Genomic DNA, 15446 nt, shown 5'->3' with positions numbered 1-15446 from the left:
CGATACCATCCTTACCAGCTGCATCCTTAACTTCCCTCAAGGTGAGGGCTGATTGGCTTCCAACGACCGCTGAACTGACGTAGTCATCTCTTCCGCTGCCTTGACTTTCACTGCCTGTACTCTCAGCGCCATTCAAATGTTCCTCGTAGTGCTGCTTCCACCTTTCGATCACCACACGTTCGTCCATCAAGATGCTCTCATACTTATCCCGGCACATTTCGGCTCGCGGCACGAAGCCTTTGCGGGATGCATTGAGCTTCTGATAGAACTTGCGTGTATCTTGAGAACGGCACAGCTGTTCCATCTCTTCGCACTCCGCTTCTTCCAGGCGGCATTTCTTCTCTTGGAAAAGGCGGGTCTGCTGTCTCCGCTTCTGTCTATAACGTTCCACGTTCTGCCGGGAGCCTTGCTGCAGCGCGACCGCCCGCGCTGCGTCCTTCTCCTCCAGAATCTGTCTGCTCTCGAACCAATCGTCGTTGACTTCGACCCATATACCCGACGTTGTTCTCCGCTGCGTCGTTAATGGCTGCTTTGACTGTATTCCAGCAGTCCTCGAGAGGGCCCCATAGAGCTCACCCTCTTCCGGCAACGCTGCCTCGAGATGCTACGAGTATGCAGTGGCGATATCAGGTTGCTTCAGTCGCTCTAGGTCGTACCGCGGCGTTCGTCGGTACCGTACATTGTTGATGACGGATTGTTTTGGGCGTTGATGACGGATAGGATGTGGTCGATTTGTGATTCTGTCTGCAGTGGTGATCTCCAGGTGTACCGAAACGGGAGGCTGTGTTGGAAGTGGTGTTTATGCTATGTTATTGGTTTTTTCGGCCAAATGCTTTCCAAACAACTTTCGTCCTAGTGGTCTTCGGCTAAATGACATTAGGCCGGATGGCTTTCGGCAAACCGGACCTTTTCTGATTTCTTTAAAGGTACTGAAAGATTTAGTACGTCTTAGGAAATAAAACCTTATTTTCGGAAGTAAGTTTGCATGATCAAAATATGGGAAGCATGGGACTGCATACAAAAGAAGCTTTTTCTAGATCCCCATTTGTTGCAATATAGGAAAACTCGTTTTCTCCTTCGAATTTTTCTGAAATTAACATCAAGGACTTCTGCACTCTCTACCTTGAAGAGTTTTCCAATTATTGGCAGCAATGCTAGTTCAATGACATCGGATCCATGGGTTGACACTCTATGTATCGTAACTGACAAATAATACCAGCGATACTCTGTTATCAACATACTCGTAGTTGTTAATGTATATTCTCAAATTGTTTATTTTAGTTTAAAAAAAATTAATTTATAAATCTACGATTATCGATTATCATTAGACCGAATCATAATCATAAATTACCGAATTAATTAATTTAAAAAAAAAACATTTTTGGTCCATAACTTTTTATCAATCATTTAAAATAGTTCAGAAAACCAAAAAGTATATTTGTTGTATGAGCTGAAAAACCTCTCGGAAGAATTTTTGTATGGTGTTTTATTCGTAAAAGTGGCATAAATAGTATCCCTGGCCAAACCGGTAGTCACTTACCCCTTCCTTTTCCGAATGTACAATGTTCAACTTTATCGAACTCCACTCTCCTTAGAACCAACGACCTCGAAGACCCAAAAATCGCAACGGAGTAAGCTGTATGAGCATCGCAAGCAGTGCTGCTACGACCAACATTCATGTGCAGCCTGGTTCCACCAAGTTATCCTCCAGGCGCTCCAACGCCAGTCAACGTAGTTTACTGCCACCACCTCCAAGACCACCGCGGAAAACGAAACGCACTGCCACCAGTTCTTTGAGTGGCGAAAGCGACACCATGACCGGTCCCAACGAAGAATCATCCACCGAAGAACGCAAAAAACGATCGTCCAAAGGCAAACGGCCACCTCCGTTGCCGGCTAATCCACCGCGGGCAGGTTAGTTTTTCGGAAATTTCTGAATTCTATCTCTCGAAAATTCCAATTTTCTCATCCACAGTATTGAACCGCCCATCCCTGGATGCGATCTACACCGATCAAAGTCACTCGAACGACGACAACAACTCCCTGTCGAAGGAAGGCGAAAGCAACTACCCGGCTTTGTCGGAAAACTCAGCTGGTGACATTCTGACCCGGGTGGCAATTCCCCGATCCGGAAGTTTTCTCAACACGGCCGGACTAACGAGGTACAAATCGAGAGCCACTCGACGACACACCGGCAAGGTCGGCGGAGGCGGAGGATCCCCGTTAGGCTTTTCCGAACTGTTCAATGAGTTCCGACTGCAGGAAAATCTGCACTCACTGGACGATATTCTCAATGCCATAATCAACTCGGACGGAATGTCGTTCAACGATTTGAAACCGATTTACAAAGAGTTTCTTTTAAAGCTGGCGGTCACGTTGACCAAGGACGAACTGTACCAGCGCTCGAAGAGCATCATGCGTCGACAGAAGAAGAAGAAGTTGAAGCGGAAGAACAGCAATGTGCAGGTTAGTTCCATAGAATGAGGTCGGAGGCACAGTGAAATATCGTAAATAATTCGTTTCAGACACAACGTCGCAAACTGCTGATTGGCGCCAAAGGGCTGAAAAAAGTGTTTCGCTTTGGTAAGTTTCGGAACAAAAAGACCCTCGGTAGATCCGGTAGTTTCAACAAAAACAGCAACAGAAGTAACCGGGACAGCCAGGGTGAGTCCAATGCCAGCTTCATCGACGACGGTGACTCAACGGCGTGCCGCGCCTCCGTCCCGGTTGGCGTTCACGGAAAGTCGTCCAAACACCAGGCCGCTAACTCCGACCAACTCTCACTGGATTTTAAGGCGGCCGATAAGAAGGATCGATCAAGAATTGGAACAAGTGGTTCTGAAGTTTCAGAGGCTCGACATGAGCATACGTTGACAGCGCACCACAACCGGAACAGCTCCAGCGGGTAATGGATTGATTACAATCATCGTTGACGATCTGATACTAATTGGTTTTGTACTTTTCAGATACGTATCGTGCTCGGAGTGCAGTTACGACTCGGATGCTTGCACGTGTACTTCAGCCGATCGCTGCTACTGCAGTCTTGGTGGAGATGATATCAACGCCAAGCTGAACGAGGCAAGCAATCGGAGTTCATTGCCAAGTTGTAAAAGCGATGACAAATGCTACTGCTCGATGGGTGAAACTGTAGGAGAGGAGGAAGGTTCGACGACGTGGTGCGATACGGACAGCTGTGTGAGCCATGAAAAGTGTTACTGCCCGACGCGAATGCAAGGTCAAGCTCAAAAGTGTGCTAACAAAAAATCCGGAGCGAAGAACGGAACCGATAAGCTTGGTTTGGACTACGAACTTTTCACTGTGGGTGGTAATGGACGTTCGATCAAGGCATCCGAAGCGCTCAGCGTCAAGAAGACTGTTGAAGTGGCGGCGGTATTTTCTGACGTCAAGCTGAGTCAGACGACCGACGTTAAAAATTTGAATAACGAACAAAAACAGGAACAGCAGAAGAAGCAACACAAGGAACCATCGGTCAAAAAACATGCCACCAAGAGTGATCACCACGGTCACAATCATCATCACACGCATACTCACAGCGCAAGTGTCGATAACGGCAGCAGCAATCACAGACGCCACGGTGAAGGTAAACATGTAAATAAGCCAATCCACAAACTGCTGAACAAGAAAGCCGTCGTAGAACCGATCGCCCATAACGAGTATCACTACATACAATCGTCCCAAACAGACATGGCCACGAGAAAACAACTGGGAGATAAGAGATCCTCCAAGCGTTCGAACTCGACCAAGTCGGACAACGTGTATCAGGCAATGACACCTCGGAGTGTCGCTGTTGGATCTACGTTGGAGGACTCTTTAGGCTATCTGCCGTAGGTTATTTTTTTGTATCTAGTTGCCTTGGTTTTAGAAAACGCTTCCATTGTTCATGCTTTGTATTCAGATATAAGAAGGATCTTTTTTTCCTGAAAGTAAACGTTGTCTATTACACTCGGGCGAAAGTCTGTCACAGCTTTCCTGCGCGTTCAGTTTACTCTCAGCGAAGAATATGCTTTTGCTATACGTAACTAAATCCCGTTTCCCTTAGTAGATTAGGCAGTCGAATACTTTTGTTATGCGGCGTTATCAAGCACATCACACAAAATATTAAACGAAAGCATTTATTTTTTCCTCTAAAGTGTGCGATGATGAGTAACACAAACAACCGAGTGAGAAAAAAAAATTGGTGGCAGCAGCGTAAGTGTAAGCTTGTATAAATTTTAAAACTCCGATTATGTAAATTGATGATGCGGTGAGCCGCGTCTGAAGGCAGGAAAAAAACCGACGCGAAGAAAATGATAAGAGAAAATATTTTCGCGATCTATGCGAAGAGCGCCGAAATGTAACGAGCGCGTGGCGATTTCAATATTTATGGTACGATGAGGGGCTTGACGACAAAATGGCACGAGCCTTCCCCAAAATGATTATGTTATACATTTAGATTAGCAAAGAATACGATTTTAACTACACATGTGCAATAGACATAAGATTATGTGGAAAGAATGGATCACGCTGTCGGTGGTGCACGTGAAGAGATTCAGGCTGGGAAGTGACTAAACAAGTTCTCGGTTCATTTCACAACAGTACAGGAAGTTTTCACAAGCGTAACTTTCAGTCAAGTACCTAATGGAAAGAGGTTTATGGATGAACGTAAAATAATAGCATAGATTCTGCTGAAATGGATTGTATGAAGAATCACATATTGAATACTAAATCGATAAATCACTGAATACAGAAGATAAAATTCAACCTCAAATTTTCATTTAGCATTTAGTCGGCTATTTAATTCTATAAGTTTACGAGGAAAAAAAATAGTTTGAGCTTTTTAGTGGAATGTCTTCACTTGTCATATGACGAGTTAGTACTATCCCATTAAATTGCACCACTGGATTGTAACTTTACAGATACGTATTGCTACCTCAACATGCAGTCGTCGGTGTTTCGTATTTAACTTGACACATTCCGATGCGCGTAAAACTGTTTGCTGCATTTATACGGTTCAATTGTTGAGCCTAATAATAAAATGACAATTCATCTGATCGTCTTGTCAAGGTTCTTCTAATAAATGAGTATTGCGTATATTTAATCCGTAGTACAAAATGTACGTTTTATTGAAATATTTTTTGCTGCCAAAATAACAGCAGTTTTCAGCCTACATTCTGCAATCACAACGAAGTGTGTTATATAGAAATCCGTATTTTTCGTTAGAACATTAATTCCGCGAATTTATCTTGTTCAGGATATTTTGTTAGCCGACTGCTATGCGAAATGTTTCAACACAGATAGCACATCAGAACATTCTGCAGAGTTTGAAGAAATATCTTTCTAAATTTTGCCAGATTTTTTTGCTTTCATGGCAAGTTCTTCGGAATTGTTGAACCTCGGAGGGGCACTCTCTCTGGGGGTGGAATTCTGGTTGATTATAAGTATATGTTCCTTTCTTGGAGCTACACATGGGGAGCGAATTAGTGTTCTTCCGATCGGGTGAGGTTTGAAAACATCAATTTGGTATTGCACAACAGGACACAGTACAGTTAATTTTACTACACTTTTTAACATCACACTACATTTACATTATTAACACAAATTTATTTAAAAAAATCTTGATCCCTGATAGGTTATCACAATGGCTAATTTGTTTATTGTTATGCTAATGGTATTTGTTAATATTGAAGTTGATTTTTTCACGATCGCCTTCCACGCTATTCGTGTGTCGCATGTAGTGGTACACCCGATTCTTCTTTTACACGGGGGATGCGTTCCATGTAAAAAAAGTTTTCAGTTCAAAATTCGAAAATCTGTGTAAAAAAAAGTTTTATGATTTCTCGATGAATTATGCAAAATGGAGCAACTTTGCAAACATTTTATATGGAATTTTTTATTACGCAACCGTGTAAAAAAATCCATGTAAAACAGAATGGGGGGGGGGGGGTGGTGGTGGTATAGAAAATAGTATTGACCCGATATTGTCACACTTCGATTTTGTCTACCTCCGATTTTATCACGTTTTCGACACGATTTTACCGATTTTATCACGTTTTTGACCCGAGTTTGTCACCCCACAAAAAATTGAAAATTCAAGTCGTCCTTTCTATTTTTGTAAATAATTCATTTCTAAATGCCTGTCAAAAAGCCTTTTCGACTAGAAAGCCTTTTCGACTAGAAATAAAATCGGGATATTACTGTAGTGATTTTAGGAGTTGTTCAACTAAACATACTCCCCCACTCTAAAATTACGGAATTTAAAAAAGAAAAAACAGACCTCTACGAACACAGAATGGATGTCTAATGATCGATTCCCCAGTTTTGACACCATTCAACTTAGACAACGTTGTCGCTTGACTGATGTGGGATAGAGCACACTTAGAATAAATGACCGACTTCGGAAATTCGTTTACCGAATACTCAATAGCTGAACGATCGGTAAATGAAAGCACTACCGAAAGATCGGTAAACTGGTTTGTCCAGTCAAACGTCTATATTACCGAGCTCTCCGGTAGATTTTTATCCCAAGCGAAATGTTCGGTAATGCTGAATATTCAGATTGGAGACATAGTTATTAGTACTTAACATAGTTATTTAGTCATTAATCATGTTTATTCAGAAAATTATTACGATCCAAAGTGCAGCGGCGGAGAGATTTTGTTTGTTTCCTTCCGCGTCGAGGTCAGGAACCAGCAGAACAATGAGGACGGGAAGCCACGAGGAACATTGCATTTTATCGATGAATAACTGCTTGCAGCAACTTTGTTTTTTTTTCCGACGGTGACCACTGGCATCTGAGACCTGAACAGAGTCATTGAAATCAAATTGGGAAATCAAAAGAGATATTTATTACCTACCTGCAATATTCAACTGAGGCTTAGACTGAACTCTGAATGAAGAAAAATCTGTTCTTGGCGGTTTGTCGAAAAGCTTCTGCCAGGACTAGCGTGACATTTCTCTACAACTTACGAAATCTCGGTAAATGAACTATGTTACAGAATTCGGCGGAGTCAGAAATTTACTTATTTTCCGGTGATTTTCTGACAGCTACCCCGCTGTTGACACTGTCGGAACCGAAACTTTGGTAGGATTTCACAGAATATCGGTAAAATATTCCAGGATTACCGAAAAATCGTAAAATTATTTTTTGCGGACATTTTCGATAAAAAATATTACCGACCTCATAAACTTAATCTGAGTGTGAGGTAGGGAGTGAGTGCTAGTAGTGGACCCCGTGCGTATAATGGACCCCCTGAACAAAATCTCAAATTAAACGTAACGTAACGTAACGTTAACGTAAACATGCTAAAGGGTCCATTACTAGCACACAAGGGGGGTCCATTATAGGCAAAAGGAACATGTGGGAATGGAACATTTAAATCAAATACGTATATAAACAAACTCGACGTTGCGTATTGTGGACCCGGGGGTGGCCATAATAGGCAGCATGCTAGCATAGCTACAAAATTTTAAAATCCCTTTTTTATTGGTAAAAATGAATGTTTTGACTAGTTTAATGTACGAAACACGATGCTGGTACCTGTTGCTTGTCATCTGGTGCAACAGAACTACAGTTTTTCAAGAGGATCGCTCTAGCGAAGCGACTGAAGTAAATTTTAGTCGTTAAGGGGTCCATTACTAGCACTCACTCCCTATTAAAGACTTCATGCCGCCAGTTCTTCTTGAAACATGTGAAAACTTGCTGGCTCAAGTCCTCACGCTGCACGCAGCATGTAACTCCGCTTTGTTTTTCCTCTCCACCTAGGGTTGTGGTACCAGGAATACCGGCATTTACGGTACTGAGAAATCAGTATTTAAAACGAAAATTTAAATATAGAGGAATGAGAAAAAATGCTTGAAAAGGAATCTTAGTGTTCTAATTTTGAGCAATAAATACGAGACATTTGAATTATGCCTCGGTTGTTGTTTCATAAAATAAAATTTAGTATATCTTATCTGATGTCTTTAAAATCGTTTCCGATATAGATCCTGATCGATTTAGAGCCTTTGGAGCTAAAAATAAGCAGAACCTTGACTGACAACCTCTTTTATAAAGCAAATAGAATCATGCTTCAATATTTTAATTTTTTTTTTAAATATCATGCAGTGCTGTAAAATTTCATCTGCATGTCATTTCACTAATTTGTTCAAAACTTTTTTCAGGTACCAAATCCACAAAATATTTTCGATGTACTCATAACGCTTGAGTACTCCTATATTTTTGTTCAAAGGAACATAGCTTTAAATATATTAGCTGAGGCTAGAGAATGAAATCTCTGTTAAATGTCACGTGTCATTTGACATAATGTCTAATTACACATTTTCAGCAATGTCTTGTTAGACAAAGTTGTAGGCACGTTTATGCGCTATAAGTTCGTCATATTTCATGAATTGATATCTAGCTTATGAAAAAACTTATGGGCAAATTAAACTAATTAATGCCAATGACATTTTACAACACTGATCGCAAGTATCTTACACAATATATACCTTTTGCACATTTAGCTTCCCCAATAAATGATTCGTTGTAATTAAAATTTCTTTCAAAGTGCAGGTATTTGAAAATAATGTTGAAAGTTCTTAGAGTTCCCAATACGATACATGACCGTCCCCGTTATTTTAAATTGAAGGTAGAAAGTGCCACTGCACATGTGTAAAACTCAGATATATCCTACATCAAATAAAAAACTCTAATACCGGTATTATTCCGGTACTACCGGTACTGGACACTCTCAGTACCGTAGTACCGGTACTAGAAAAAGGGGACGATACAGGGAACCCTACCTCCACCATAAAGTACGTCGGACCAAATGACCTCTCTCTTGGATTCCTAAGCCCTCTTCCAAAACCTTGTTGATTCCGGCGCAAAACTGTTTTACTGATTGAATCCGTTTCTCTTCGCCGTATCTCCCGTCAAAACATCGTCTATGACTGCCATAGCCGTCTCGGAAAACGCTTGCTTGGCTTGCCCAACGACATCTTTTCTTTAGATTTTTTTCGATTCACGAATGTAGGGACGCAAATTACCCTGAACCACTGGCCCTAACAGCTATACATCATTCACAGACACGCCTGCTTTACAAAACGCGTAGAAAACTTCCGAATCTTGGGGATTGTGCTGCTCTTCATAGCAACGGAATGACAATGTAGATGACATCTGTCTGCTTTTTTGGTTTACAAAGCTACGCTGTGCGTGTACCCTTAATCCGGACATTCCACCATTAACCGCTCGTGTTGCTCTCGCAACCGCGGCTCCAGAGGCCCGAGGGTGAGATAGGGTTTCCTCTTAATGACTCGCAATTGACGCGTTACATAAAAGTTTTGGATTCAGATAATCAGAATTGAGAAACTCTGGATCTGCTAGCTTGCCCCTTGAATGTTTGTCATTGGAAGATCAGCCATAACCTTCGGCAACACGAGGAATTTCATTTCATGAGAAGTGGATTGTCCCATACCCATGACAGATATATCCGAACGCCTACGTTGGATGTCTAAACATTAGCAGAGTTTCTCCGTCATGAAATTACATTCGGCATTGCGCACCTCGACTCGAAACGAGCAAACCATGCAAGCTGTCATACGAAAGAGCTGTCGAAAGGAGATGCGCAATTAGGCCCCAGATTCCTGTATTATCTTTCACTAAAACTACTGCTGTCATTAGCAGCACTGTTGGAAGACCGGGTCAGGGCGGGAGCCTAGTATGTCCACCAACAACAAGTCCTTGTTGTCCTGGAGTTGATTAAGCTGGTCGAGGTTCTGAAGGATACGCTCAAAACCTTCCAACAAGGACTGAAGCTCCGGGGTTGATCCATAGCCAACACTGCACAATGGGATCATCCTGAAAATAGACGATCGAAAATGTTTTGACCCCCTAAACGGCATTTTTCCGCCACGGTGTCTTCCTAAGGTAGTCTCATATTTTTTCCCTGCATCAACAGGAATAGAAATTTCAAGGGTAAATTTACTTGAATACCCGAGCAAAAAATAAATTTTATGAGAAATTTTTTTAGAGGGTTGATGTCTTCAGCAAAGTTGTAGAGTATGTTATTTTGAACTTCTTTGCTGAATAAACCTTATACTTTAGACTAACATTTGTAGGAGAAATCGGTTCAATTTGGTAAAACAACCTCAAAATCGGGTTTTCAAGTTTTCCATGTTTTAGTTTCAATTTATCAACTCAGTATGTTCTGTGAACTTGTATATCTAAGTAAAATATAGCAATTTAAGGAGACTCCAGCAATATACAATGAGAATATGTGATGATATAATTGTCAACAATAATGATTATCAGGTCAAATAGGTGCTATTTTATTCAATGTTTATTTTTTAAATTGGCACTTCTTGGCACCTAAATTTTTAATAATTTGTTAGCCCATTATGTTTAAAATGAGGTAGGGGATAATTAATTATCGGGTCTCATAAGGCACATTTTTCCAATTCGTATTTTTAAATGTCTCAAAAATCAAGGAAATCAAACTGTTTCGTGAAGTAGTCAAGCAAAATCGAATAAATTGTAAGATCTCGTATTTCTTCTTCAAAGTAGAATTCTTAAGCTTTCGTTTCATAATAATAGATTGAAAATCGGTTCAGTAGTTCAAACGTTATGGATTCTTGACAAAAGTAAATATTCGAAAATATCGTTTTTATAGAGATGGTATATCGTAATGCAGGTAAACGTACAGCAATATCAGGTGAAACCAATTCACAACTTTCCAGAGTTTTGCTAAATTTGGTTGAATTGTTGAATTATTTCTCTACGAAAATTAATAGATCCGTTGTTTTATTGTTTGGCCATTAGGGTGAATAATTTTGAAAAAGTAAAAAAAAATCAAAAAAAATTACTTTTGTCAAAAATCCATAACTTTTGAACTACTGGACCGATTTTCAATCTATTATTATGAAATGAAAGCTTAAGAATGCCACTTTCAAGAAATGCATATGACATCTTACATCTTACGATTTCCTTGATCTTGCTTGGATAGTTCACGAAACAGTTTGTTCTCCATAATTTTGGAGACATTTAAAAATACCTATTAGATGAAATGTGCCTTATGAGACCCGATAATTATTTATCCCCTACCTCATTCTAGACATAATGAGCTAACAAACTTTTAAAAATTTAGGTGCCAAGAAGTGCCAATTCAAAAAATAAACATTGAATAAAATAGTACCTATTTGACTTAATAATCATTATATCTTCACATATCCTTATTATATATTGCTGGAGTCTCCTTAAATTGCTATATTTTACTTTGATATATAAGTTCACAGAACATACTGAGTTGATTAATTGAAACTAAAACATGGAAAACCTGAAAACCCGATTTTAAGGTTAGTTTACCAAATTGAAGCGATTTCTCTTACAAATGTTAGTCTAAAGTATAAGGTTTATTCAGCAAAGAATTTCAAAATAACATACTCTAAAACTATACTGAAGACATCAACCCTCCAAAAAATTTTCTCATAAAATTTTTTTTTTGCTCGGGTATTCAAGTAAATTGACCCTTGAAATTTCTATTCCTGCTGATGCAGGGGAAAAGTATGAGACTACCCTAGGAAGACACCGTGGCGAAAAAATGCCGTTTAGGGGGTCAAAACATTTTCGTCTATTTTCAGGATTATCCCATTGTGCACTGGTAGTTTGGACAATGCTTGGACTTGCGGAGGCCTCAGCAGTTTGCTGGCATACCGTTTCGTCAAAGTGTCCCACGCCACCTGGTAGGTCGCCTTAGTGATGGACAACGGATCTATGAGAGCCTCAACATGTCATACGGATAGAACTTTGGAGTTTTATTATCTATTCTTATTTCTCAGGGACTTCCGGAAGTGGGAGTACAGGGAGCCAGTTTGATAAAAAAAAATCCAAATGAATCATCTTTAAATTTCAATTTCGGTCACCAACGTACCCACTGAAGAGTTGGGTTTTTCTTGATGCGGGTAGATCCAATAGCGACTCCGATCCTCGATCAACCCACAACCCGCTTCCAATGATTGTTGGGGTAGGTCCGATGGCGATTTGGGCCAAATCCATTCCAGAGAAGGGTAGCAAACAGGGTTATGGTGATACCTACCACCGGTCTACTAAAGTCAGAGTTGGATTTTATGACGTAACTAAGTCCAGTAATATTCCTTCAAATCATCGTCCGGCTTTGAATTTTTCTTGATCCGAATACGGCCGATGGTGATTTCGGCCATAGGGCTTTTCGTGATTCAACTAGCTCCGACAACGACTCTTACCATTGACCATCTCACTTCAAAGTTAGATTTATTGGCCCAGCTGTGTCTAGTAGTGCGTGGGTTCACGCAAAAAAAATGATTTGCGTAACTTTATTCAATCTTTCGGAAAATAATTCAAATTTTAAGAGATTTTCTGGAAGTTATAAATATTTGGTAATCTTCTTCTTCTTCTTCTTATTGGCATTACATCCCCACACTGGGACAGAGCCGCCTCGCAGCTTAGTGTTCCTTAAGCACTTCCACAGTTATTAACTGCGAGGTTTCTAAGCCAGGTTACCATTTTTGCATTCGTATATCATGAGGCCAGCACGATGATACTTTTATGCCCAGGGAAGTCGAGACAATTTCCAATCCGAAAATTGCCTTGACCGGCACCGGGAATCGAACCCAGCCACCCTCAGCATGGTCTTGCTTTGTAGCCGCGCGTTTTACCGCACGGCTAAGGAGGGCCCCATTTGGTAATCTTTTTGATTTAAACATACCTATACGTACATTGATTACAGAGGGCTTTCAGAAATAATTGAAGAATTATTTATAAAGTGCATTGGGTTCAACTTTTATGATTTTGATCCCCGTCACTCTTCTCAAATCTCTCACCATGGCTCTGATAAAATCCCAAAATATTTTGCAAATAGTATATCGTAAGTGAATTTTCAACATTCTTAGGAGGATTTCCTGCAATCTACAATTCTTGAAATTCAAATTGTTATCCTATTGTACAATTTTTTCCTTGGTAGAAAAGGCGCGCCCAATGAATGTGTTGGCAAGGCTCTGACTACGGAAAACATCTGACATCTGATGTTTAATGAGTCAATATTGTCTTTTTTCTAGTTTTACTTGGATTCATCTATACGCTAGGAGAAAAGTCAAAAAAGAAAAAGTATAATCACGAAAAAAAATTCCACAGCGAGATATGGGATGTAAATCTCCAAATAAATTTAAAACTTTCAAAATGATATATATTTGAAAATGTTTTGGAGGATGAGGTAAGACCTTTGATTATCTGCAATGTAGATTCTACATTGCACATATATTTTTTTGATTGTTAATGATACTATTTTTTTGTCGAATTGATCCCGCAAATGGTACTATTTTTGATCTTTATTGCACTTTTTATCTAGTGTGATAAACCATTTTCAAAAAAAAATCAGCTCGTAACTTTTAAAATTTGTGGGCTTCGTGGTCTTGCGGTTTAGGCGCATGTGCTATGGAGTGTGGGTTCGATTCCCGCCCCGATAAGGAGGAAACTTTCCGTGATCGATAAATTCTCCACTGGTCCATTGGGTGTTATGTGTTCTGTCCGTTGTCTCATGCTAGGTGCTAAGTGTTCAGTCTGTACGACCTTTGGTCGGAGACGATGTTCCTGTCTTAAAAAAAAAAATTGAGTTCCATTGGCTATAACGGTTATCCTCCCTTCCTTTGCCGATGACTAACTAGCATTAGTGGGTTTGTGTGTTACTACTGTATTCGACCTAACGCAAAACGCTCTTCGGTAGTTGAAAGATGGTGTCGCCAATACGCCAATCGTTTAATCCAAATGATGTCCTTTTCAGCCAAACGTCCTATTTGGCCAAAAGTCCTATTCGGCCATTCGGCCCAACGTCCTATTCGGCCAAACGTCCAATTCGGCCAAACGTCATTTCCGGCCAAACGTCCAATTCGGCCAAATGTCCTATTCAGCCAAACGTCCTTTCCGGCCAAACGTCCAATTCGGCCAAATGCCCTATTCGGCCAAACGTCCTATTCGGCCAAACGTCCAATTCGGCCAAAAGTCCTATTCGGCCATTCGGCCAAACGTCCTATTCGGCCAAACGTCCTATTCGGCCAAACGTCCTATCCGGTCAAATGTCATATTCGGCCAAATGTCCTATTCGGCCAAATATCCTATTTGGCCGAACTACATATTCCGCTAAACGTCGTTTGCGGCTAGATGTCTTATTCGGCTAAATGTCCTATTCAACCAAACGTGCTATTCGGCCAAACGTCCTATACGGCCAAACGTCCCATTCGGGCATATGTCATATTCGACCAAATGTCCTATTCGGTCAAACTTCCTATTCGTCCTATTGACTTTACGTCAGCTCTCAGTGTGGCCATGACAATGACAATAAGAAATATTTATTATAAATTCAGTAGAAAACCGAATTATAGCCGCTATCGAAATTGGATTTTTCTCACAATCCATACGTTAAACCTGATTTCGGAAGTGGTGCGCTGTATAGCAAATCACAAAATGAAAACAGCGCACCACTTCCGAAGTTAGGTTTAACGTATGGATTGTGAGAAAAATCCAACTTCGTTAGCGGCTATAATTCGGGTTTGCACTGAATTGATAATACATTGATGATTCTTTCTTACCACGACTTTACTTTTTTTTTATTTTTCTTTAGGAAAAATATGCAACTATTTATTTATATTTTAATAAAAGCTTATGTCATAGAAAACATTCTCATTGCTATTTTGGCATTAAAAATTATTTTCGTTTGAAAACACTTTTTCTCTAGTACTCGTCAAGCATAATAGGCCAACAAATTTCAGATACCAGATGTCAGTGACCTCAATTTTGCAGAGAATAAATTATTAAAATATTCAGAGATTTTTAAGAATTTAAATGATGTTTTCCAAATTTAATTTTTGTTCCAAAAATTTGATGGAATCTACACGTTAACATTATAATTGCATTGGGACGTGCAATCACAAGGCCAGAATCTTACAAATAAGTGAGGCATTAAAACGGGTTCTTTGATAACGATTGGTAAATATTGGTCGGCTGTTCAGAAAATTCATTTTTACTCAAGTATTCAAGATTCTTCTTCATTTCACATTCATGTTCAAACTTAGACCTCTTACGGATAGGTGCAATGCATATGGCTCATCAGATGCAATATATTTTTATACACATACATATACAGTTAGCGAAATAGATTAAAACTCTGCCATGATATTAAGCTTCTCCGACACTGTACCTACTGACATGATCAATCGAAAGCTAGTAAAAATAACAAACCTCTCCCCTCTCAACGGCTTTAGCTGCCTTAACAAAGCGAACAAGTCGCTAGCTCCTTTGCAGCACATACACAATTTATTTATAATCAAACCTGAAGCACATCTAAAGGCTTCATCTTCGAAAACAAGTGCAATCAACAAAGTATTTCGGAAAACAAACAGTGCAATAATCTACACGGAATGGCAACAAATGTGCAATCAATGAA

At 40.0% G+C, this 15446-nt stretch overlaps 1 protein-coding gene across 4 annotated transcripts in view; it reads left to right on the top strand.

The window, feature by feature from the left end:
• Window positions 1-7894, top strand: part of LOC134224460 (uncharacterized) — a 346723-nt gene extending 338829 nt beyond the window's left edge. For all 4 annotated transcript variants that reach the window (XM_062703817.1, XM_062703815.1, XM_062703816.1 and 1 more), the window contains 4 exons: window positions 1596-1914; window positions 1976-2466; window positions 2526-2905; window positions 2967-7894. In XM_062703817.1, coding sequence (XP_062559801.1) covers window positions 1596-1914; window positions 1976-2466; window positions 2526-2905; window positions 2967-3849 — 2073 coding nt within the window. In that variant the 3' untranslated portion in view covers window positions 3850-7894. The remainder of the gene's footprint in view (window positions 1-1595; window positions 1915-1975; window positions 2467-2525; window positions 2906-2966) is intronic.
• Window positions 7895-15446: the final 7552 nt, after the last annotated feature.

Source organism: Armigeres subalbatus, chromosome 3 (genome assembly GCF_024139115.2).
Source record: "Armigeres subalbatus isolate Guangzhou_Male chromosome 3, GZ_Asu_2, whole genome shotgun sequence".
NCBI classification, from domain to species: domain Eukaryota; kingdom Metazoa; phylum Arthropoda; class Insecta; order Diptera; family Culicidae; genus Armigeres; species Armigeres subalbatus.
This window is presented reverse-complemented; position numbering and strand designations above follow the sequence as displayed.